Source organism: Hemitrygon akajei, chromosome 4 (genome assembly GCF_048418815.1).
Source record: "Hemitrygon akajei chromosome 4, sHemAka1.3, whole genome shotgun sequence".
Lineage (NCBI taxonomy): Eukaryota > Metazoa > Chordata > Chondrichthyes > Myliobatiformes > Dasyatidae > Hemitrygon > Hemitrygon akajei.
In genome coordinates, this window is record NC_133127.1 from 99757474 (window position 1) to 99784484 (window position 27011).

Below are 27011 nucleotides of genomic sequence, written 5' to 3' on the forward strand. Positions count from 1 at the left end.
TAAAGTGGAATTTAAACTGCTGCCAGGATGCTGGTGGAAGACTACCTCAGCAGAGAAAAAGATTGACATTTGATTGCTAGATGTTCCAGGTCAGGTGATCAGGATTGAGGTAGAACCACCACATCAGTGCACACAGTGACTAAGTTATAAAGCATACACTGCCTAATCTGCCTTTAAAAGCCTGAGCTGGTTAAGCTATAAAGCTGTTGTCCAAAGTGGCAGGGTACAGTCATGTTTCTGTGAAGCAAAGTTTCTTATGTCCCTCTGGTACTGTGATCCTTCTCTGAGGTCTTCAGTTTTATTTTCCTGACACTGTACATTAGCCAGAAAGATAGTCAGGAGTGGGTGTCTAAAGTCTCTGCGTTTCAATCTTACTTGCAGCTCAGTACGCTTTCCCTGCTTCCTTATTCTTAAAGGGAATGTGCACTTGCAGTCTGGGATAGATAGATACTTCATTGATCCCAGAGGGATCTGTCGATTTTGAATATTGGTAGACATTTTAAGCATCTTAAAACTCTGTTGCTTAATGAAGTACCCATATCTGTAACTGGAACATCAGATGAATGGGAATATTTGATGATTCCCATCAGCTCTGTGCATAGAGAGTTGCCATCTTATCGGTGCTATTATGGTGCTTGTTGGTGCACAGTGGAAGAGGACATGTCAGCAGCTAACCTATGGTGCAACAGAAGGGCGGGGCAGGTTAGAAGACACACCTAGGGATATTTCCAACCAGGGTTGGCACACATTTTTTGACTGTGAGTGGTCGAGATGGGGAAGAAATGTTTCTGTGTAGTTTGTTGAAAAATCGACTTAAAATTGTAAGAATAAAACATCAACATTTTTGATTGTTCCCTTTTATAGCCAGGCTTCTGTTTTCTGGATGATTTGGTCAAACACATTTAAGATTAAATAACATTTTCGGGTATAACAATTGGCTGCTGCTCTCACTGTTGAACTCATTACTTTGTTGTGCAAATGAAGCTGTGAAAACAATATCAGTCTTGTGTTGGGTCGTTAATCCTCCAAGATTACTAAAGAATTGTCAGAAATTGAAGATTGATCTGCTGGGGTCTGCTGTAAGCAACTCAGGAGAATAGTTGCATAGGGGTGTGATGCACCATCAGTAACTCACGCTGAGACTTAGGAAGCGAGATATCGGCTTTTATTGACTGGAAGAATAAACAACACTACATCCTGGGGAAAATGAGGGAGAGCAGCAGCCCACAGTCGCCTTTATACAGGGGTCTGTGGGAGGAGCCACAGGAGCAGTCAGCAGGGTCTGTGGGAGGAGCCACAGGAGCAGTCAGACAGGTATATCTAGTTCACCACAGGGTGTTACAGAGGATAGTGGTAATCTCCCTGTTTATTTGAAGTTGGTCATGAAAATGTTGAATAAAGAGGCTTTATGGGACAGGGCATAGGAGGTGGAGACAGGAGGTTATTTGATGAAAGCAGACCTAATAGATCAATCCAGAGGGATTGGCATCGGAGGCATGGCAAGGTGTGTTTCACATTTGCAAACTGCTGCAGGCTCTTATTCAGCCAGGAAGAGAGAAATTATATGGAAGAGAAAGTTTAAGCCATATATTTTTCATTTTGCCATTTTCCTGAAGCACCTCAATGAGCTTTTTAAAACATTGCTATTATTTTCTTTGGATGGAAAGATCTGAACTTCTTATTAAAATGTGATTTTGCAGATTTGTGTAGAGGTGGAATTTTGGCTTTTTGCCTTTTAGGATTTCTTATCCACCATAAAGAGGACTTTTCACCTGTAGAAGATGAAAAAAGGACTTTTCATTGTGCTTCAAGGATGCACAGTTAAATCATATCCCAAATGCACGGACTATTGAACAAGAAAACAATGCTTAACTTGCAATTACTATAGCAGGCCAACCCAGGCAACATGCCTTCTGAGGTAGAAAAGAACGCGTCATGATCTGCATCTGCATGGTTAAATGATGCAGAATATTTATAAGTTCAAATTGAGGTTTATGAATTGAAGTTGTAGATCTTCACGTGTCAATCTGAGGCTTCAGTGAATAAGCCTTGTTGTGGATCTTTCAAGAGCATTATTAGACCCTTGAGCCCAAAATATTGGTAAAATCTGAGTTTATTTTACATATTATTTTACTTGTTATATCCCAAAATATTATTTAATCAGAAATATGTTTGGCCAAATCATCGTTCAAACTTCCAATCACTCTTTCCAGATTTGCTATTTTTAATACCTACTACTTCTCCTAAAGGCAAAGATGAGAAAAAGTTATAAATTTTTTTTACTACATTGCTAGTGCCTTGTAAATTGTGCTTATTTTTTTTTTACATATAATACTCCTCAAAGCCCTTTTTGTTCCTTACTCCTAGTCATGTGAGCTCACTGGGCTGTGAGTGCTGGGGAGAGAGAGGCAGGCATGTATAATAAATTTGCTTAATTTTATGTAGTGCTTATCATGACGGCCAAAAGCTTGTTGCAGGTACTCCTTTTAAAGCGTTGATACTGTGGGAATGGGGGCATGCAGTCGGTACTTTGTGAACGTCAAACAGCTGCTCACCTGTTGAGGTGATGTCATTGAGAAAAGTATTCTTTCTCCTCGTTGCACCGTTACATTCACACTCGTAGCCACTGGGCAATAAACAAGACAGCCTTAGCCCCTTTGGAAAGCTCCAACACCACTCAGCTGCTTGAAATGGAATCATTCTAGGAATCTCTTCAGAAGACAGGGGGTGATGGAGGGACAGGTACACCTACGCCCCTCTCTATCTCTAGTCATTAATTGTATTAAGGATGCATGCCTGTTTGCACCTGAATGTATGTTTAATAGGATCCATGATATCCTTCCACCAAACAAAAACGTTCAGACTTAAATTTGTGGGCATATCTCACAAGTAACAATTTCTTCACCAGTCTCAATTGTGGGTACATTTGTAGGGAATAGCTTTGTTTTTGAGCATTGTGCATAATTTCAGGATTATCTTTAATTATAAGGTGGTGACAAATCAGGATATAGGAGGGAGGTTGCAAAGCTGGCTGAATGGTGCCACAACAACCACCTCCCACTGAATGGCTGCAGAACAAAGGAGCTGACTATTGACTACAGGAGGACGAAACCAGTGTCCATGAACTGGTCCTTAACAGGGCAGCAGAGGTGGAGAGGGTCAGCAACTCTAAATTCTGCAGCATTATCCTCTCAGAGGATCTGTCCTGGGAACAGCATGTAAGTGCCATTACGAAGAAACGTCCAGCATCTTCACTTTCTTGGAAATTTGTGAAGATTCTGCATGTTGTATAAAGTTTTAGCAAACTTCTTTTCATGTACAGTGGAAGGTATACTGACTGCTGGCATCAGGGTCTGGAGCGGAACCGCCAATGCCTTTGAATGAAAAAGCCTACAAAAAGTAGTGGATACAGCCTGGTGCATCACAGGTGAAGCCCTCCCCATCACTGAGCGCCTATGCAAGGAGCACTGTTTTAGTAAAGTCAACGTTTCCATGGATGCTGCCTGACTTGCTGAGTTCCTCCAGCATGTTGTGCGTGTTGCTTTGACCACAGCATCTGCAGAGTATTTTCTGTTTTAGTAAAGCAGCATCCATCTTCAAGGGCTCCTACCAACAGTGGCCACTACTACTGAGGCGGTCACACACCATTTCTTATTGTTGACGCACTTCAGCGATATTGACAGATGGAATATAAGATGTTGTTTCTCCATCCTGAGGGCAGCCTCTTCTTGGCACAAGAGGAAGCCATGGACCGGCATGTCAGAATGGGAATTGAAATTAAAACGTTTGGCAACAGGGAAGTTACTCCTTTGGCAGATTGAGCCCCCCCTCACCAATTTATGATGGGTGTCACCAATATAGAGGAGGCTGCACCGGGAGCATCAGACACAGCACTAGCAGGTTTGCAGTTGAAGTGTTGCCTCACCTGGAAGGATTGGAACACAAATCAAACACAAGACGGTCTTGCCATTGCTTGTTATTTCTCTGTAATTAGGAATTACTTGTTGCTCGTTTTCAGAGAGCTATAATAAGCCAACAGTTCTTCTTTGTTGGTATATCATGAGCGATTGAGAAAGCAGAGCTGAAATTATCCTCAGGTCCTGTTTTATCATGGTCTGATATTGGTACTGTGGCACACCAAGGGAATAATGTCAGCTGCTCTTGAATTGGCACCAATGTGTTGTACTGCAGGGAAGATATTGATCAGAGAGCAGTGAGCATATCTTGAATTCTACGACCAGCAAGGATTGAATGATGAGATTCCTTTCACCATTCCTTCCTAATTTGAACTCTGATTTTAACTCATGATATGCTGGGGTAATTGGGTCAGACATTAATTAAACTCCTCATAATCTTCTCGGCATATAAAAAGTTAAAATTCGTTTTCTGCATAGAAAGTGGACTCACTAGAGGAATTCTTTATTAAACTTGTTTTTTTTTACTCATTGATGGACTGTGGACTTGTATTATAATTACTCTGACTTAAAAAGCTAAAAAGCATCAATTATCTGGAATACAATGAAGACAGTCTTGTTTATTGAAACTTCCTGCAGTCTCAGTAGCAATGACTTGGGAAGTGATGGATGCAGGGATATTTCCTGAGGAGGTCTCTTGAATAGATCATTGACTTATCAACACCATAAGAATTTTTATGGGGACAGAAAAGTACGTGATTGTTCCACTGAAAGATTCACACAGCATTTAAAATGACAACTCAATTTTTCATTAAATTAGTGAACACTGCTAATCATTTACATCTTAAAAACAAACCTCCATCCCATGCAAATAATTTAAATATCAAATTTCCGTCATGGGTAAAGGGAGATTATATTGTTTCTTGATTGAAAACTGAACCTAATCTAATATGAGGGTTTTCATTTCTGGCATATTTCAAATATTGACTGAACTATGTAACATTTTGTGGAATGGTTGAACTAACAAGATTTCAAGTGTGTCCTTTTAGGTCTTTTATTTCTATCTTTTTATCATGTTATTTGTCTGTTACCTCCTCACACAACACTTCCCCCCAAAAATATTACCCTCCATTTTAATCTGGTCCTAACATATTGATACAGCTATAAAGAAGGCAAGACGGGGCTAATTTTCATTAAGAGTTTGAAGAAATTTGGTTTGTCACCTAAAACTTTCAAACTTCTGCACGTGTACAGTGGAGAGCAGTCTGACTGGCTGCATCACTGTCTGGTGCGGGGAGGGGGAGGGGGCTGCTGCACAGGATTGAAGTAAGATGCAGAAAGCTGTAAAATTATTCCGCTCCATCATGGATACCAGCCTCCATGGTAACCAAGACATCTTTAAGGAGCAGTGCTCAGAAAGGTGCTGTCCGTCATCAAGGACCCACGCTTCCCAGGACGTGTCCGCTTCTCATTGTTACCATCAGGTAGGAAGTACAGGACTCTGAAGGCACACACTCAACGATTCAGGAACAGCTTTTCCCCTCTACCATCTGATGTCTAAATGGACATTGAACCCTTGAACACTACCTCACTACTTGGTTCTTATTTCCTGCTGCAAAGTTATCAAATTTCATAGCATATGCTGGTGCTATTATTCTGATTCTGCCTTTGCTATCTTTCTGACTCTGTCTTCAGGAATTTACTACTGTCCCAATCACTTTTTGCTCAATCATTCACACATTCATTTTACTTCACAATGTTATATAATAATTACATTCCTGTAAAACTGGGTTCAACTAAATTGAAAATTCTCTTCAGTGTACAAAAAATGAAGTTTTCCCTCAGTCTTTTCTGAAGACTGTGTTATGGTGCCTATGATATTAGTAAGTTGAACCTTTCATGCATAAAGTAGGCTTTTTAAAAGACTGCTTTGAAATATTTAAGGCTTAACTAGGTAGAGAGCATGCTGGAGACTCTGGCCCAAAATTAACCCTGTTCACAACAGATAAGTTTGTGCTGTTCCAGTTGTATAGTACCACTAATGTATTAAACAAGGTGTAAATAATGCAAAAAAACACTAATGTGATTTAAGGCAGGTAACCATGCACCAAGATTTGGGATTTAACTCTGGGTTAGAAAGAAAAAAATGGATGTTTGTAGAAGGAATGTTGGAGCCTAAAGCTGAAAACGATGAAAGCTTTTTATAAAGTAAAGGAAGCTGGGGAACATGTGGCCTGAGCTGAAAGAAGGCATACAACTTTCAGGGTTAATGAGCCAAAGGAACTTACGGAGATAAGATGGGCTCAGTTCTGGAGAGATATGAACAGAGAATCAACATTAGAAACTGAAGCAATGGTGAACAGGGAGCGTTTAATGATCAGTGAACATAAGGTGCAGTGAAGAGAGAGTAGAATGTCAGTCTTGGTGATATGGAGATGGAGGAAGAATCAGTGACCAGGAGATTTTTGGAAGAGTCAGATTTGGAGGTGACAAATGCATGGTTGAGACCGGTGGAAGGTTAACAGGACATGGTGGTTAATGATGTGTATTTAATGTTTCAATAAAATTAGAGTAATATTGTAAATATATGTTGTTTGATTAAGCATTATTTGTTTAATTTATTATGGGTTCTATGCAAAAGTAAGTGAATAGTAAATGTCATCACACTGCTACATCATTTGCATGCGCCTCGCTTAAAGTAAAAACAAATCTAAACATACAAGATTGTCTCTCATCTCCGTATTTTACCTTTGTTTTGATGTTTCGGAGTTACAAAACTTAACAGTTAACATGGGAAACCCAACAGCAGTTAACATCTTCTGTCACTAACCTCCATCCGACCTCATCTTCGATCAAGTGAAGCAAATGATAAAAGCAAATTTTTGTCCTAGAGTGAATGACATAATGTCAGTAACTATGACCATTTTGCATTTCATAGAGGTTAAAGGAAACCCCTTTGATGTTGGTTTGAAAGGAAATTATTGCAGAGTTTTGACATTAAAATAGAAAATGTCTGAACCATTAACAATCTCATGAAAGAGAAGCAGCAGTGAGAAGTGTTTCAATAATAAGCCAAACCTTCGCTCTACTTCCGTAGCCTGACCCAAAAGGTATTTTCAGCTTTTCCTATTTGCTTTCCCCAATGACCTTGGTTATCGTTCATTGAAGTTTTAATTTCCATTGCAAATTTGAAAGCTGTCATCATCTGTTCAAGCCCCATCTCAATGTTTAGGCTTGACTGCATTTTGAGGTTCAGCTGGATGTTTATCTAAAGTTAAATTGGCATTTCAAGTTTAAATGCAGGATTTAATTACTGGCTTGGCAGCAATATTTTCTTAGATCACAACCTGACAGCTGCTGGATGATTTCTTGTCCACAATGATTGTTAAGACTTAATTGCCTTTGTTAAACAGAAAATCAGTGCATCAGGTAAGCACACAAAATGGGGAAAGGAAGTAAGCTTGTGGTTAACATGCTTAATTGCTTTGAGTTGATCAATGTTGTAGAAAGCAGAATTACACCAGAAGGGAGGAAAAAGTAAGTAGATATTGTAGGAAATGATTTTTTACATGACGTTTTGGATGTCATCCCATGAACCCCATGCTTCGTCTATCAAGTCTTCCTCACTGGTTTCAAAGAGCAACTAAACATTCTGCCCTGAGCCACTGACAGTGTTACAAGAGACCAAGAATAACTTTGATAAAACATTGAGCTAAAACCATGAGATTAACTACCAAAGTTTGCTGAATGCATAAGCACAGATAGAAAAGTAAGCTGTGATAATTCTGTAGAAGTTGATAGTGATACACCAGCTGGAGTACATTATGGAGAAATATGAGGTGAGCCACTTTACTGGTTGGCATCTTTGTAGGCAGACGTTTGGGATTGAGGATGACTGGCTTTCTGTCCATTTTGAGGGTGGATAATGGATGTGCGTGTAAATTCTTGTAAGGAGATGACAGTTGCATGAGTTTTCTCATGCACGCACCCAAACATACCATCTCGCATCTATGCAGGTGTACTTGCATGTCCAGTTACAGGCACGTGCAGGCATACGCACTTGATGAGCTTGCACTCTGTCATGGACACTTGCTCCTACTTAGAGTCTTTACCTTCTCACCACCCACCCTGATCCCCCTCTCAATTTTAGCAGGAAAAATAGAAAAGTAGAACATTGTTCAAGTTGTAAATATTGAAAGTCAATGTTCAGAAAGATTGCCCCAATCAGAGAAAGATTGAAGTACAAGAAGGGGTATCAAGGACCGCTGGGTACTTTGCCTAACAGAAACATGGTTCATCCCTACCATTCTGAACACAGCCCTGCAGCCTGAAGGCTTCACTATCCACTGAAAAGGCAGGGCATCCGAGTCTTTTAAAGGTAGAGATGGAATATATGTTATGATTCATGGAGCACAGACATGGCAGTTCTGTCTCAATCCTGCTCACCTGACACAGAACATCCAACATTCAATTGTCATTCCTTTTTATCAAGCAAGGGAGTTTTCCACCTTCTTCCTAGTAGTGGTGTACATTCCACCTCACGCCAATGTCAGGCATGAAACCGCGAAGCCTGATGCCTTCCCTACCGATGTGGCAGATTTCAACAAGGCCAACTTGAAGTCTCTGAATAACAACCACCAAAAATATCTCCAGTGGAACCAGAAAAGCCAAGACACTGACAACTATTATACTAGCATTAAGGAATCTTAACCGTACCATCCCATGCCCACACTTTGGAAAGTCCAGTCACCTGGTTGTACTTCTAGTTCCGATGTATAGGCAGAGACTAAAGACATTGGCACCAGTGATGAGGACCAAGCAGGTACTGTCTGATCAAGAGAGGCAGAGGAGAACTTAGAGAACTGCAATGAGTCAGTGGACTGGACAATATTCAGGGATTCATCCTCCAGTCTGAATGAATATGTTGCAGTTGTCACCAACCTTATCAAGGCCTGTGTGGATGACTACATACCTTTGAGAACATACCAAACATACCAAGACTAAAAGCTGTGTATGAACCAGGAGATTTTGTAGTCTGTTGATGGTTAGATCTGTGGCATTCAAGAAAGGGAGAATAAAACAACATCAGTGCAAATCCCTGCAGCATCTGGTAACCCTGTGGTCTCTGTCTTGGAGGCTGATGTCAGAAAATCTTTCAAGAGGGTGAACTCTTGCAAGGCCCAGCTAGTGTACGTGGTGAGACTCTGAAGGCCTTTGCCAAGCAACTGGTGGGGGTGTTCAAGGCCATCTTCAATCTCTCACTGCTTCAAAAGAGCCACAATCATACCCATGCCCAAAGAGAGCAGAATCAGTGCCTCAATGACTATTATCAGTTGCGTTCATATCTACAGTGATGAAGTGCTTTGAGAGGTTAGTCATGACCAGAATCAACTCCTGCCTAAACAAGGTCTTGGACCCTTTACAATTTGCCTATTGCCCCAATAGGTCTACAGTGGATGCAATCTCATTGGCTCTCCGCTTGGCCTTGGATCACCTGGACAATTACAATATCTGTGTCAGGCTGCTGTTTATTGATTACAACTCAGCATTCAACACTAATAATTTTTGTAAACCCTCAGTACAAATCAGCAAGCTCCAAAACGCGGGCCTCTATACCTCCCTCTGCAACTGGATCCTCACTGAAAGACTAGTCAGTGTGGATTGGAAATAACATCTCCTCATCACTGACTTATCAACACTGGCACACCTCAGGGATGTGTGCTTAGTCCTCTGCTCTACTCTCTCTACACCCACAAAATGAATGTGTGGCTAGGCACAACTCCCAAATCATCAATAAATTTGCTGATGACACAACTGTTGGGGGAAGAATTTCAGATGGTGACGAGGAGGCGTACAGGGGGAAGCTAGATCAGCTGGTTGAGTGTGTCACAACAACAACCTTGTACTCAACGTCAGTAAGACCAAAGAAATGAGGGGGAATCTGAGGGAACAAACACCCGTCCTCATCGAGGGATCAGCAGTGGAAAGGATGAGGAGTTTCAAGTTTCTGGGTGTCAGCATCTCTGAAGATCTACCCTGGGCCCAACATATTGATGCAATTTCAAAGAAAACATGACAGTACCTATATTTTATTAGGAGTTTGAGTCTTGATATAACACCAAAGTCTCTAGTAAATTTCTACGAGAGCTTTGTCTGGCATTCCAACTGGTTGCATCACCATCTGGTATGGAGGGGCCCCTGCACAGGATCGGAAAAAGCTGCAGAAAGTTGTGAACTGAGCTAGCTCCGTCATGGACACCAGCCTGCCCAGATCAAGGAGACCTTCACAAGGTAACACCTCAAAAAGGCGGCATCTCTCTCATCAAGGACATACCAAAGTCAAAAGTCAAAGTAAAAGTTATTATCAGAATATATACAAGTCACCAAATACAACACTGAGATTCTTTTTCTTAGCATATCTATAGAACAGTAACTGTAAACAGGATCAAAGGAGAATAAACTCTGCAAACACAGATATAAATAAATAGCAATAAACAACGAGCATGAAATAACAAGATAAATGAATCCTGAAATGAGTGTACTTATTCCTTTTTGATCAAGAACCTGTTGGTTTAGGGGTAGCAATTGTTCTTGAACCTGGTGGTACGAGGCACTTGTACCTCATTGCTCATTACTACCATCAATACAAAAGCATTTTAGGAACAGCTTCTTCCCCTCTGCCATCTGATTTCTGAATGGACAATGAACTTGTGTACAGTACCTCAATTTTTTAAATCTTTTGCACAACTTATTTAATTGTTTTTCCATTATTCACTTAATGTAATTTATAGCTTTTTATTATTATGCATTTCAATGTAGTCCTGCTGCAAAACAGCATATTTCACTGCATAAGCCAGTGATATTAACCCGATTCTGTTCCCAAATTTTGTCAGAAATGTGGTGTAGCTATGAATTCAGTATAGCGCCCTTTCCTGTTTTTCTCTCAAGTATTTTACCTTGTCTGGATCTGGACCAGCTCGAAAAAAGGGCATGAAAATGGCAGATGAAATGAAATGCAGCGCAGTGTGAGGTGTTGCGTGTTGGGATGCCTGTTCAGGGTAGGCCTTGCACAGTGGGCAGGAGGGATCTGGGGAGTATGGTGGAACAGAGGGATCTGGGAAAACAGATACATAATTCTGTGAAAGTGGTGTCACAGGTAGATGGGGTTGTAAAAGAGAGCTTTTGGCACATTAGCCCACATAAGTCAAAGTGTTCTATACAGGAGTAGCGATGTTGAAGTTGTACAAGGTTAGGCCTAAATTGGAGCATTGTGTGCAGATCTTGTCACCTCCCTATACGAAAGATATCAATAAGATTGAAAGAGTGCAGAAGAAATTTACAGAGATGTTCCAGGACTTGAGGAGCTGAGTTATATTGAATAGGAGAGGATTTTATTCTCTAGAATGTAGGAGAATCAGGGGAGATTTGATAGAGGTATACAAAATTTTGAGTGTATAGATCGAGCAAATGCAAGCAGGCTTTTTCCAATGAGGTTGGGTGAGACTATAACTAGAGGTCATGGGTGAAGGGTGAAAGGTGGACTGTTTAAGGGGAACATGGGGAACTCATGGCTTTGAGGGTGTGGAACGAGATGCCAGCAGAATTGGTGGATGCAGGTTCAAATTCAACATTCAAGAGAAATTTGGATGGGTAAACAGATGGGAAGAGTATGGAGGATTCTAGTCCGGGACTTGGCAGAATATAGTTTGGCATGAACTAGATGGACTGAATGTCCTGGTTCTGTGATGCAGTGTTTTGACTCTGACTCTAATATATACTTTATTCATAGTATATTACTGCCATCAGCTATCTGCTTTTGTATTGTTAGAGTGTGCGTGCGTGCGTGCACGTGCATGGGTCCGTCTGCACTAAAGGATTACAGTGAACTTCGTAGAATCTTTCCAATTCAAACATATCAGTCTTGCCAGAGGATATTGGCCTGAAACATGGACTGTATTCTTTCCCATAGATGTAGCCTGGCTTGCTGAGTTCCTCCAGCATTTTGTGTGTGTTGCTCGGGTTTCCAGCGTCTGCAGGTTTTCTCTTGTTTGGTATCGTTTTCCTGAGCTCACTGTGCTAGTTCAGAAGTTTTCATTACTTTTGGAGAATAGCATGAACAGATGAAAATATCAGTCTTTTTCTCCAGCTGAGGTTAAGCAGGAGTTTCGGAGAAACCCAGTGGAGAAACTTTCAGGAATATACAAATGTCTCCTTTAGCCTGCTCTCTCTTAATTGCATCATGGCCACTGTTATTTTGTTCCTAACTCCACATTGCTATCCTCCCCATGGTAACCTTCTTGCCCTCTGCTTTAAAATGCTAAGACTCTGCTTCCATTGCTCCGTGAGAAGTGAGTGACAAAGGACTAAGGATCCTCTGAGGGAGAAAATACATTTCCTCATCTCTGCCCTAAAACTGTGTTCCCTATAAGATAAGAAGAAACATGTCCTTCGCTTCTGTGATGCCTTTTGCAAGATCATGTTGGTTGCCCCTCAGGAGATGACTGTCTACAAGATGAGCATTCACACTATTTGGGATCAGCCTTGTGGTCTCAGTTTTTCAGAAGTTGCATAGAAACAAGGCCAAGCTTCATCTCCATCTGTTCACTATGTTATTGAGAAGATATCACAATGTTTAAAAACCACTATATAAAGGCCCTTTATACTGTGACTTTGGGTATTTAATCAGAGAAGAGGGAAGGCTAGACTGTGATTATTGAGACATTGGAGATTCACAGAGAAATCAGTGCTTTGAATGTGAAAACTATGGTCTCAGGAATGAAAAAGATGAATGCACTCATGCTTTTTAATATCTGCATTCACCTTCAGTTAGGCCTGGAAAGCTGATAATTCAAGAACATTAGGAAGAAGTCTGATTCCTTTCAAAGGAAAAGGTACTTGAAGATTAATGAGAAAATAGCGGCCAAGATTTTTGATTGAAATAGTGACAGACTTGAGCCATTATTGTCTAAAACTCAACCACTCTGATTTGTGTGCATGTTTGGTTTAAAGTGAAGTTTCTGTCAGTGATTCAGCATTGCATCACAGGCTGCAATTTTCTGCCTTTTCATCATAATCATTGAAAATCAGCTGATGTCTTTTGAATTTTTGATGTTCATAATGCAGTCCCACTATAAAGTGCTGGAAAATCTGAGACTTTGTTACTGAAGGTAAAAGTGAGAATTTTAACATGGCCTATTAACCCATAATAATATTTTAGCAATGCAGCAAGTCTTAAAACAAACAGCATGTGAGTGTATTGTCACTTGACAGGAGAAATTTAAATGCAAGAGACTTTAAAGCTTTTGAAAAAGTTCTTGGTACTTCAGCTTCTCTTTAATGCCAGCAAGCTGGATCTCTGTTTTTCCGACTGACAACAAAGTGTATTAGAAAGCAGAATGTACGTGTCTCAGTGTTGAACAGATCTTTGTGGGGAGCTTTCTTCAACATCACCGGCAAGGACCATTGCTTTGTTATAGCCTGTAAATTCTGTCTCAGTTTGTCCTCCATGCTTTCTGCTAAATGCTGATTCTGTATATTTCTTCACCCCTATGGAGGTCAAAGAAAGATTCCATTCAAATTCAGATTCATTCATTTATCACATGTACACAAAAACAAGCAGTGAAATGTGTTACCAACCAACACCACCTGGGGGCAGTGTGCAAGTGTCGCCACACATGCTGGCAGTGATATAGCATGCCCACCACGTTCACAAAGCACGCAGCAGCAACAACCACAATAGAAGGCCTTACCTCGCATGCGTGCACACACAGTCCACTGGTACCCAGTTCTCCAGCCTCGGGAGAACTCAGACTGGCTGACATTGGGCCTTTGACTTCCCCTGTGGATTTGCAGAGACTCACCAACCTAGGCTTTAGCCATCAGGCCTCAATTTCTGGACTTCTGATTGACCTTTGGGCTTCGATCCTCTGTATTGACCCCCAGGTTCTTAGATGACAATGAATGAGGACTCCAATCTCCAAGCCTTGAACTCTGAACTCACCAACAGCTGGACCGCAAACATTAGGCTTCAATCTCTGGTCACTGGCCCTTGAGCCTGCTTCCCTCACAGAGCTCTGATACTGGAACATGCCAGTACCTGGCTGACCTGGGGGTGGGGTACCATCCCTTGTACTCTCTGGTCTGGTGGCCCAGTATGTAACCATGCATCTCCTTTATCACACAGGCACACCGCTGGCCGTTGAGGTCAGGCTGGAGCCCAGGCCTCTGCTGTGTCCAAGTTCCTCCACATCCTAAACCAAGGTCCCTTGAGAGGTCACTAGGGATGCCGCGAGAGATTGTGCTTTAAAATTTTTTTTTGTTTTTTGAACTTCACGGTGCCAGTACTCGCAGTAATGGGCTCTGTCAGCAATCTCAGCTCAGTATGGCAGTGCGCAGTCACAGTTGGACCATGTTTATCTGTTTGAATCTACCCTCAGTTTTTGATACGAGATAGGGGAGGCCTTTGATAATTGGTGAGCTCAGAGGGGAGAACGGTCGACTGATAATTGGTGAGCTCAATATTGCATGTAGGGGAGGATGGTAGGCTGATAATTGGTGAGCGCAGTATTATACAGAGGGGAGAATGGTAGGCTGGTAATTGGTGAGTGTTGTATTGCACGGAGGGGAGAAAGGTAGGCTGGTAATTGGTGAGTGAGTGCACAGAGGGAGGATGGCAGGCTAATGAGGCACGTGAAGTGCATTTTTGAGCATTACGTGGACTTGCTTGACTTGGGCTATGGCGTCAGCCTCTCCAGAATTACACTTTCCCCAACTTCCCCTGATGTGCTGCTGACTGACTTATGGGAGCAAACAAACTACTAGTGTAGTAGAAAATTGGAGGGGAATTGTCATTTTAAAGACGGTCCAGAGTGTTGATTTGTGAAGAGGAGGATCCTAGGCCTAGGCCTACGGACAATTCTGATATGGTTAATGATGAAGAATTACAATCTTCTGACTATTTCACTGCATTAGTGCAACAACAGACACAAAGAAGTCCATGTTTACAATGAAAGCTGCTTCTCAATGTGTTTTATGTGGACTGGTGATCCAAGCTGTCCTGTTCCACTGTGTCCAGTCTGTGGCAGATAACGTACAGATACAGCAATGGCTCCAGCAAAATTGAAAAGACTCAACTACAAATCACAGCCACATGACATGTAAAAGCACAGATTATTTTAAATGACTATTGGAATCCCAAAACAAACAGATTAAAACTTTTGAAAATAAAGTCACAGTCAGTAAAAAGTTTCAGGAAGCTTAGTTATTTAGTAGCTTTAAGACCAGTTCACTTGAGCATGTTTTTAAAAAACTGAGACAAAGAACAGACCAGTCTCCTGCTACATACAGAAATCCGGTGGCTTAGCAGAGGAAGAATTCTCAACACTTCAGTATTCACTATGGAAAAGGATCTTAGTGATTGTAGTGCTGACTTGCAGCAGACTGATAAGCTTGAGAATGTAGGTATTATGAAAGGGAAAGCTTTTGTACAAGCTCCACTTGTAGCTTTTGGAAAGCATCAAGTTGTTAAGTCACCGGGACCAGATGAGATGTACCCCAGGCTACTGTGGGAGCCAAGGGAGGAGATTGCTGAGCCTCTGGCGATGATCTTTGAATCATCATTGGGGACAGGAGAGGTTCCGGAGGATTGGAGGGTTGCAGATGTTGTTCCTTTATTCAAGAAAGGGAGTAGAGATAGCCCAGGAAATTATAGACCAGTGAGTCTTACTTCAGTGGTTGGTAAGTTGATGGAGAAGATCCTGAGAGGCAGGATTTATGAACATTTGGAGAGGTATAATATGATTAGGAGTAGTCAGCATAGCTTTGTCAAGGGCAGGTTGTGCCTTATGAGCTTGATTGAATTTTTTGAGGATGTGACTAAATACATTGATGAAGGAAGAGCAGTAAATGTAGTGTATATAGATTTCAGCAAGGCATTTGATAAGGTACCCCATGCAAGGCTTATTGAGAAAGTAAGGAGGCATGGGATCCAAGGGGACATTGCTTTGTGGATCCAGAACTGGCTTGCCCACAGAAGGCAAGAGTGGTTGTAACACAAAAATACAACTGCAGATGCTGTGGATCAAAGAATATGTACACAACGCTGGAAGAACTCAGCAGATCAGGCAGCATCCGTGAGAAAAGAGTAGCCAACATTTCGGGCCGAGACCCTTCATCAGGAATGGGGGGGGAAGAGAGGGCCGAAGCCCAGTAATAGAGATAGGGGAGGGGGTAGGGCCTAGAGGCGCCAGGTGGAAAACCAATCAGGGGAGAGATAAAGGGGGAGGGGAGGGGATAAGCATGAAACAACTATAGAGATAAAGAAGCAGAAAGTTGAAAGGGGAGAGAGGCAGAGAGGGACCTGGGATAGGGGGAGGGGGAGGGAATTACCAGAAATTGGAGAATTCAATGTTCATACCACCAGGCTGGAGGCTACCCAGACGGTAGATGAGGTGTTGCTCCTCCAACCTGAGTTTGGCCTCATCGTGGCAGTAGAGGAGGCCATGTATGGACATATCTAGATGGGAATGAGAGGCAGAGTTGAAGTGGGTGGCAACCGGGAGGTCCTGTCTATTGTGACGGACGGAGCATAGGTGCTCGATGAAGCGGTCCCCTAATCTGCGTCGGGTCTCGCCGATGTAGAGGAGGCCGCACCGGGAGCACTGGATGCAATAGACGACTCCAGCAGACTCACAGGTGAAGTGTTGCCTCACCTGGAAGGACGCACTGCCCTCCACTCTCTCCGCACTAACCCCAACCTCACCATCAAACCTGTAGACTAAGGTGGTGCCGTAGTAGTCTGGCAGACGGACCTCTACCTCACTGAGGCCAAACGGCAGCTCTCCGACACCTCCTCGTACTTACCCCTGCCACAGGACCCCACCAAAAAACATCAATCCACTGTCTCCCGCACCATCTCCACCCTCATCAACTCCAGACACCTTCCTCCCTCAACAAAAAACTCATAATTCTCACAACTCGCACAGCTCGGTTTTACCTCCTCCCCCAAGATCCACAAGCCTGACTGTCCCGACAGACGCATAGTTTCAGCCTACTCCTGCCACACCGAACTTGTGTCTGCCTACCTGAACTCCATTTTATCCCCCATAGTTCAGTCTCTCCCCACCTGCATCCAGGATGCATCCCATGCCTTCAATAACTTCCAATTCCCCGGCCCCGACCGCTTCATTTTTACCATGGATGTTCAAACCTTATACACCTCCATCCCCCATCAAGAAGGCATCAAAGCCCTCCGCTACTTTTTGGATAACAGACCCCACCAGTTCCCTAGCACCACCACACTACTCCGGTTGGCGGAGCTTGTTCTAACTCTCAATAACTTCTCCTTTGGTTCTTCCCACTTTCTCCAGATCAAGGGTGTAGCCATGGGCACTTGCATGGGCCCCAGCTATGCCTGCCTCTTTGTGGGTTATGTGGAACAGCCTATGCTCCAAATCTATACTGGTACCACTCCCCAACTTTTCCTCTGCTACGTTGACGACTACATTGGTGCTGCTTCCTGCACCCATGCTGAGCTCGTCAATTTCATCAACTTTGCCTCTAACTTTCACCCGGCCCTTAAATTCACTTGGTCCATCTTGGACACTTCTCTCCCCTTTCATGATCTCTTGGTCTCCATCTCTGGAGACAGACTATCCACTGACATCTTCTACAAACCCACTGACTCCCATAACTATTTTGATTATACCTCTTTCCACCCTGCCCAATGCAAAAATGCCATTCCCTATTCCCAGTTCCTCCGTCTCCACCGCATCTGCTCCCAGGATGAGGCTTTCCATTCCAGGACTTCTCAAATGTCCTCTTTCTTTCAGGATCGTGGTTTCTCTTCTGGCGTCATCAAAGATGCCCTCACCCGTATCTCCTCCACTTCCCGCACTTCAGCCCTCACCCCATCCTCCCGTCACAACAGGGACCATGTCCCCCTTGTCCTCAACTATCACCCCACCAGTCTCCGGTTCCAACATATCCTTCGCAACTGCCGCCACCTTCAACAGGACCTCACCACCAAGCACATCTTTCCCTCCCTACCCCTCTCAGCTTTTTGCAGGGATCGTTCCCTCTGCGACTACCTGGTCCACACGTCCCTCCCCACAGAACTCCCACCTGGCACTTATCCTTGCAAGCGCAAATGCTACACTTGTCCCCACACCTCCCCCCTTACCACCATTCCGGGCCCCAGACAGTCCTTCCAGGTGAGGCAACACTTCACCTGAGAGTCTGCTGGAGTTGTCTATTGCATCCGGTGCTCCCGGTGCAGCCTCCTCTACATCGGCGAGACCCGACGCAGATTGGGGGACCGCTTCATCGAGCACCTACAATAGACAGGACAATAGTCCGTCACAATAGACAGGACCTCTCGGTTGCCACCCACTTCAACTCTGCCTCTCATTCCCATCTAGATCTGTCCATACATGGCCTTCTCTACTGCCACGATGAGGCCAATCTCCGGCTGGAGGAGCAACACCTCATCTACTGTCTGGGTAGCCTCCAGCCTGGTGGTATGAACGTTGAATTCTCCAATTTCTGGTCATTCCCTCCCCCTCCCCCTTCCCCTATCCCAGGTCCCTCTCTGCCTCTCTCCCCTTTCAACTTTCTGCTTCTTTATCTTTACAGTTCTTTCATGCTTATCTCCTTCCCCTCCCCCCTTATCTCTCTGATTGGTTTTCCACCTGGCGCCTCTAGGCCCTACCCCCTCCCCTATCTCTATTACTGGGCTTTGGCCCTCTCTTCCCCCCATTCCTGATGAAGGGTCTCGGCCCGAAACGTTGGCTACTCTTTTCTTACGGATGCTGCCTGACCTGCTGAGTTCTTCCAGCGTTGTGTACGTAAAGAGTGGTTGTAGACGGGTCATATTCTGCATGGAGGTCGGTACCAGTGGGGTGCCTCAGGGATCTGTTCTGGGACCCTTACTCTTTGTGATTTTTATAAATGACCTGGATGAGGAAGTGGAGGGATGGGTTAGCAAGTTTGCTGATTACACAGAGATTGGAGGTGTTGTGGATAGTGTGGAGGGCTGTGAGAGGTTACAGTGGGACATTGATAGGATGCAAAACTGGGCTGAGAAGTGGCAGATGGAGTTCAACACAGATAAGTGTGAAGTGGTTTATTTTGGTAGGTCAAATATGATGACAGAATATAGTATTAATGGTAAGACTCTTGGCAGTGTGGAGGATCAGAGGGATCTTGGGGTCTAAGTCCATAGCACACTCAAAGCTGCTGCACAGGTTGACTCTGTGGTTAAGAAGGCATATGGTGTATTGGCCTTCATCAATCGTGGAATTGAATTTAAGAGCCGAGAGGTAATGTTGCAGCTATATAGGACCCTGGTCAGACCCCACTTGAAGTACTGTGATCGGTTCTGGTCGCCTCACTACAGGAAGGATGTAAAAGCCATAGAAAGGGTGCAGAGGAGATTTACAAGGATGTTGCCTGGATTGGGGAGCATGCCTTATGAAAACAGGTTGAGTGAACTTGGCCTTTTCTCCTTGGTGCGACGGAGGATGAGAGGTGACCTGATAAAGGTGTATAAGATGATCAGAGGCATTGATCGTGTGGATAGCCAGAAGCTTTTTCCCAGGGCTGAAATGGTTGCCACAAGAGGACATAGGTTTAAGATGCTGGGGAGTAGGTACAGAGGAGATGTCAGGGGTAACTTTTTTTACTCAGAGTGGTGAGTGTGTGGAATGGTGGTGGAGGTGGATATGATGGGATCTTTTAAGAGACTTTTGGATAGGTACCTGGAGCTTAGAAAAATAGAGAGCTATGGGTAAGCCTAGTAATTTCTAAGGTAGGGACATGTTCAGCACAACTTTGTGGGCCAAAGGGCCTGCATTGTGCTGTAGTTTTTCTATGTTTCTAGGGTGTTTGAGTTGAAAGGTGAATTGCAAGAGTACTTTCAAGAAAATAATAGGCCAGATTTTGCTCAGTGCTTTGAAGATGAAGAAAGGCTGCATAAACTAGCCTACTTAACAGCGATTTTTTTTCATCATATGAAGCAGTTGAACAAGTCTCTTCAAGGCCCTAGAGAAAATATTTTGACTTCAAGTGACAAAATTGTTGGATTTTAAATGAAACTGAATCTTTGGAAAAATCATGTTTCAAAAGGAAGTCTTAAAATGTTTCCACTGCTGCTTGGGCTTTAGAGTGAGGAAGGATATCAGAAAGTCTCGAGTCTTATTGAAAACCACCTGGAAGAATTGTAGAGCAAAATTCCTCAGTAACTTCTTTGACTCATATGTTCTGGTCTTGCCCTCTTCTCGGAGAAATATTGGAAAGATATTTTTGATATTATTTCAACAGTTTTGCGTATTGATTTACATTCTCATCCTATTTCAGCAATTTTTGGATTACCAATGGTGTAACATAGTTATTTATCTACTTCAGCTCGTCGGATGATTGCATTTGTTACATTAATGGCCACAAGATCCATTGTATTGAACTGGAAAGAGATTAATCCTCCTACTACATTCCAGTGGTTTTCCCAAACTATATCTTGTTTAAATTTAGAAAAAATCAGAAGTGTCATTTTTGACCCTTCAGTTCAATTCGAATAAACTTGGAGACCATTTATTCAACACTTTCAAATGATGTAACTTGACCTTTTCTGAATCCTTTTTATTATCCTTAAATATTGGGATAGAGGAGCTGAGTTATTGACATTATTATAACCATATAACAATTACAGCACAGAAACAGGCCATCTTGGCCCTTCTAGTCCGTGCCAAACACTTACTCTCACCTAGTCCCACTTACCCGCACTCAGCCCATAACTCTCCATTCCTTTCCTTTCCATATACCTATCCAATTTTACTTTAAAATGACAATACCGAACCTGCCTCTACCACTTCTACTGGAAGCTCGTTCCACACAGCTACCACTCTCTGAATAAAGAAATTCCCCCTCGTGTTACCCTTAAACTTTTGCCCCCTAGCTCTCAACTCATGTCTTCTTGTTTGGATCTCCCCTACTCTCAATGGAAAAAGCCTATCCATGTCAACTCTATCTATCCCCCTCATAATTTTAAATATCTCTATCAAGTTCCCCCTCAACCTTCTACTCTCCAAAGAATAAAGACCTAACTTGTTCAATCTTTCCCTGTAACTTAGGTGCTGAAACCCAGGTAACATTCTAGTAAATCTTCTCTGTACTCTCTCTATTTTGTTGACATCTTTCCTATAACTCGGTGACCAGAACTATACACAATACTCCAAATTCGGTCTTACCAATGCCTTGTGCAATTTTAACATTGCATCCCAACTCCTATACTCAATGCTCTGATTTATAAAGGCCAGCATACCAAAAGCTTTCTTCACCACCCTATCCACATGAAATTCCACCTTCAGGGAACTATGCACCATTATTCCTACATCACTTTGTTCTACTGCATTCTTCAAGGCCCTAACATTTACCATGTATGTCCTATTTGGAATATTTCTACCAAAATGTAGCACCTCACACTTATCAGCATTAAACTCCATCTGCCATCGTTCAGCCCATTCCTCTAACTGGCCTAATTCTCTCTGCAAACTTTAAAAACCTACTTCATTATCCACAATGCCACCTACCTTAATATCATAATTGATTGTATCCAATGTAATATAATAGCCCAGCTTTGTTTAGTTTGGTTTTGTTTAGTTCAGTTTTTTTGATTTCTAATTTGGGGTTTTTTTTTTGGATACTTTTTTTAGCATGTGTTATCTATAGTTTATACTGGTAAATACCTTTTACCGACAATGTAATCCGAATGCCTCTATACCACTATTGCTATTATGCCTATGAATTTGAAAATTAATAAAAAGATTTAAAAAGAAAGAAAGAAAATTCCTCCCTTTCAACATAAGTGTATGACTGTGTGAGGGACCCTTTCTCTGAATCGTCTGCTTAGTGTGAGAACTTGACTTTGAGAGAAGAGGAAAAACTTCGTGATCTGCACTGTGATCATGCACTCAAGATGAAACTTCCTGACCTGACATGCACAAATTCTGGATTTCTGTGAATGAAGAGTATCCGGCCATTCATAGGAAAGCAATGAACAGTTTGCTGCAATTTTCAACTTGCATGTATGGTCAAGTTTTTTCTTGTTTAACAAGCATCAGGGACAAGGATAGAAATCGTCTCATTTCAGTTGAAGATGAAATCCATGTGTGTTTATCTCAAGCTCTACCCAGAATTGAGAAATTTATTGTTTGCCTTATGAGTTTTAAAAATTTATAGAAGGGAAAGATTAATTTCAAGAAAGGTAAGCTAAGCTTATCTATTTTTAAAGGAAGTTGTTTAAAAAATTCATTCTCTACTCAAAACAGCATTAACAATTATTTTTGGATTATTGTATCTACAGCTTACTGATCAAACTGAAGTACTGTGAACTGTAGATATAATAATTTTTACACGGGGTTCCCTGATACCTGAAAATTATTTCAAGGGTTCCTCCAGAGCAAAAAGGTTGAGAAAAAATGTCCTAGACCTTAAGCTGACCCCTAACTCCCCCTGATAATCAACTAACTTCCATAATTGATTATGGAAGGTTGAGGCGACACATTAGTGTAGTGCTTAGCTCACCACTTTACAATACCAATGATCCGGGTTCAATTTCCCTCCCGCTGTTTGTAAGGAGTTTGTACATTTTCCACATGATCATGTGGGTTTCCTCCAGGTGCTCGGGTTTCTTCCCGCAGTCCAAAGACATACTGGTTGGTAGGGTGATTGTGGAGTGATTAGGCTTGGGTTAAATCAGAGGATTGCTGGATGGTGTGGCTCCCTATTCTGTGCTGTGTCAACATAAATAAATAGTGTTTGGAAAATTTGCACATAATTAGACAGCACTTGTTGCAGTCCCAACCTGTGCTGTAAAGTAACGTGGGAAGTGCAATCAGAGGTTTTCATATGCTCTAAAACTGTTCAGAAATTGATCTGATCTTGAATGCAGATATTCTGGTAGGTACCCAGCACTCGCACTGTTAAATCTGAACCCCTTCTCCCAAGACTAGACTTTCTTTTACCAGTCTGCTTGAAAAGTAGCTTGTTGACCAGGAGTCAGTGTGTGGATGTTGCTGTTGGAACTAAGCTGACGGACCACCAGTATGAAAGTGGATTCAGTTTGGACTGGGAACCCTTTTGTCATTGATTGGAGTCAGATTGTCTGCTGTTCTTGACAGCAACCTTTCGTATTCCTGTGCTCCAGCCTTTTGGTAGGTTATCACAGTAGGGGTGAACAGAGTATGTTCTGTTATATAATGCCACAGATTTTGCTGCCAAAAGAATGAGTTTAATTGTGCTTCTCATTCTTGACTGTAAATCATACGGCAGTGTGATGAGGAAGGGCAGTCTCTGAATTGTCAATCACCATAAATTGCAAGTTGACATAATCTGCTGTTTCTGAGAGGCAAAAGCTGTTCTACTTTATTCTCACAAAAACAGCAGATTATCCTTATTTTTCCCATGAGGATAGTAAATTTATTGCAAATGTATATTATTGCCAATTACATCTGACACAGAATGTTAGGGTTAACAGAATAAGTATCATTTTAATCAGGAGTTTTAGGTTTCTGCAATTCAATCTCCCTCTTGGGTACAGAAGGGGAATTGTAGAAATGATGCCCTGGATCCTATAGGTAGTAACTTGACTTGAAGTTATTACTATTTATAGAAAAGTTTATGTGTTGTTTTACTTCTCTCTGTCTTCTGTCTATTTTCTTTATAATTTTCTCAGTTTTAGTCCAACCTTTTAACCTTTCGTTCATATTTTTTCAAATTTTGCTAGTTAAAGCCTGCTGGTCCTTCACTTTCCTAGTATGCATTATCCATTAGGAGCTCACACATATAATACTTTGCAGGGTAAAATCCTGTCCAGCTGATGTGTTTGGGAAGCCATATAACTTTTTGGGTAGGGTAGAGTAGGAGCCAACTCTTTGACTACTAAGGCCCTAAACTTTCAATATCACCTCCTTCATTTTAAAATATATTTCCTTCGAGCCATTCTTGATGTGTCTTTGGCCATTTTTCTAATTGGGAGGAGGAGGTTGTTGCTGTTACTGTATTTGTAAGTAATACTTGTCCTGAGTGTTGCTGAAGCACACTCGTAGGGCACTATTCTATTTGCCATGCCTTGCACAGTATAGCAATTCATTAGTTCTTTATTTTAAAGTTTAGAAGCACATTAATGCTCCATTAACGAGGACAAAGTGCTGGAGAATCTGGTAAAGTTGCTATGTCAGAACTCCTGCAACCTGACCTCCAGAGCTGTCAGTGTACTATTTTCATATTCACCCTGTGACTGCGTGGCCTTTCTCTGGGTCCTGCATCTTCCTCCAGTGTCTCAACAATGATGTGCTAGTTGGTAGGTTCATTAGCGGTTCTGCATTGTCCTTAGTTTGTAGTTAGGAGATTAATGTGAATGAGGTAAGAATAAAAAGAGTTCAGTACAGGATTGGCATAAAAGGCATGCTCAATAGTTAGGGCAGTCGAAATGTGCTGGATGGCCTGCTTTCATGCTGTGTGACTCGATTTCCATTAAGTCTAATCGATCATTGCTTTCTTATTTTGTTGGCAGGTCCTCAGACTATGGAACTACCTATATAAAACTGAACTTGGAGTCTGGCACCACCGACATAATTAGCTATTTCTACATTTGCCCTACCAACAAGAAGAAGGTATGTGCAAACTGGACTGTGAAAATGGGATGTAGAAAGAGGAAGAGTGGGGTTGTACCGGCTGGCCATTTTAAAGACGGGGAGTGCCCACAGTGTCATTTATTAAAAGATGTTTGATGTTTGCTGTTTGAAATTGCTGCTGCACTTTGCATGCATTTGACACAATACAACGGGGAAGCTAAAGCCAGATCACAAGAGATTTCTCAAGCAGATGTTACTGTTTCGCTTTGCATAAATAATTGGTCTATTTTTCTTCAACTTTTTCTTTGTCCAGTGCTTGATATGACAGCAACCGGCATAAAGTCTATTCCTTGTCAAAAGGTCTTTCTTTCTCTTGTGATTGTCGAAAAGAGAAAATTAGGTAGAAAGAAGAAGCTGTTTTAAAATTCACAAAATCAGGCATAAAATTAGATCCATTGTCAGGGTAGCATTAAGCCAGTACTACTCCAGAAAGTTGACAAGCCGACACAGGTTCATATGGTGTGTTCCAGCCTGTAATTAGTAAAAAAAAATACTGTTGATAGATTCTTTATGTGCATTGAACAAATTGGTATGCTGGTTTCTGTTTGAAAGGCTTATGTTTTAGTGTAAAATTGCACATATTTCTTTCAGTTTTTCCAAAACATCTGGATTATCTTTTGAAATAGCAGAACAGCATAAACACCTGCTATATAACAGCTTTTTTTTAACTGATTTCCACATTTTCTTTGTTCATTTAGATTTTTATGCTAGAACCTGTTAGCTCAGTATTTAAACTAAAAATGTCTGCATTTTGAATATGATTAAATTGTAGCTGGGCAATATTTCAGTCCTGCTTCATTCATTCAAAAAAGGTGTCCGGTCGATCAAGCAAACAGCACCAAATTGTGTTTTGTTTATTAGCATGTGTAAGGCAGTTCAAGGTTATTTCAATGATATGACTACATCAGTTTGACAGATTTGTGCAAAATAATTGCTTGGATGGTATTTTCCAGCCTTGTTCTGTGTCATTTTCAGTGGAATTGATAACCCAGTCTTCGGAGTTGTCCCTCAGGCCATATGATGTTCATACAACGTTTTCATAACTGGCTTTTATGCATGTTCAGTCTTCACTTGCAAACAAGACAAAATCCTCTAAATTCAGTGATTTTGCAAAATGCTATTAGCTTCAACTATATAGCTTTAGGCACTGTTTAAAATTGGGAGAGAGCTTATAACATTTAGTCACATCAAATGAGAAAATGTAATATTTTTAATTGTTGAGAAGCTGTTCAAGACAGGATTGGCTGTCAATCTAAAAGTATTAGGAAATATATTATTCTTGCAAATAATGTGGTTTGTAGTAGTGTTGCTCAGAAGCAGAGCCATTCTGTCGAAGTAACTGCTGTCGCCGATAATTAAATAAATAAATACAATCACTGGGCCAGAGCAAATGCAGGCTTATAGCTCAAGTGTTTTTTTATTTTACTGTGTACAAGGAGAAAAACATGGGCCTCTGCCACGTGTACCGTCCTGAAGTCTAAGCAGAAAACTCCAATTTTTATACAGAATTGGCTTATTAGTTATCAATATTGGTCGTTTGCAAATTGTATGTGTTTGAATTCTTTATTCGCAAGATCTGACTCCATTCACAATAGAGGTGTTAAAGTCGATCAAAACTTCAGGTGGACAGCCGATGACGTTTTGAAGTTAGTTGAAGACAATAGAGCTTGAGTTGTTGGGTATCTTTCACATCCTTCTGCTATCTTGTCTGTCTCTGGCACCTCCTGTTGTGTAAAGGGGGTGCAATGTTTTTGAAAGACCTTTCTGGAAAAGTCTCAGTACAGTGCTTTACTTGTCTGGCTTGAGTACACCCTGGCACAGCCAACCCAGTCTATCTGGTCTACAATAAGCAGAGGTGTCTCTGATGGTCTCACTTCAAAAGTCTTACATGACTACAACTGCTGAGGGTACACTTGTTTTAATATTTGCCTTACTACAACTACCACAATTGCTTTGAAGTCAACTTCAAAAAACAAATTACAGTTTTATGAATTTAGCCATACCTCCATAAAGTACAAAAACATCACTAGATTTCTGCCTGTTCCTCATTATCCTTTGCCTCAAGAAACCAAACCTTGACCGTGTTGTTGGTCCATCTTCCACTATCCCCTCTCTGAAGTCCTTGAATGTGATGCAACTTCCCAAACTTGTGTCCATCTTTCCTGCCGAATAGGGTTTGAATTTCCCTATTTGCCCCAGTACAGAAAAGAAGCAGCACATTGTCATCTTATTATAGCCATACAACAACGACAGCATGGAAATAGGCCATCTCGGCCCTTCTAGTCCATGCCGAATGTTTCTCTCACTTAGTCCCACTGACCCGCACTCAGCCCATAACCCTCCATTCCTTTCCTGTCCATATACCTATCCAATTTTACTTTAAATGACAATATCGAACCTGCCTCTACCA

At 41.9% G+C, this 27011-nt stretch overlaps 1 protein-coding gene across 3 annotated transcripts in view; it reads left to right on the forward strand.

Moving 5' to 3' along the window:
• sorcs2 (sortilin-related VPS10 domain containing receptor 2) overlaps positions 1 to 27011 on the forward strand; it is an 893773-nt gene that overhangs the window by 250714 nt on the left and 616048 nt on the right. For all 3 annotated transcript variants that reach the window (XR_012098663.1, XM_073043099.1, XM_073043098.1), the window contains exon 3: positions 24481 to 24580. Coding sequence is in view for 2 of the 3 variants with exons in the window: in XM_073043099.1 (XP_072899200.1) it covers positions 24481 to 24580 (100 nt within the window). In the remaining variant the exon portion in view is untranslated. The remainder of the gene's footprint in view (positions 1 to 24480; positions 24581 to 27011) is intronic.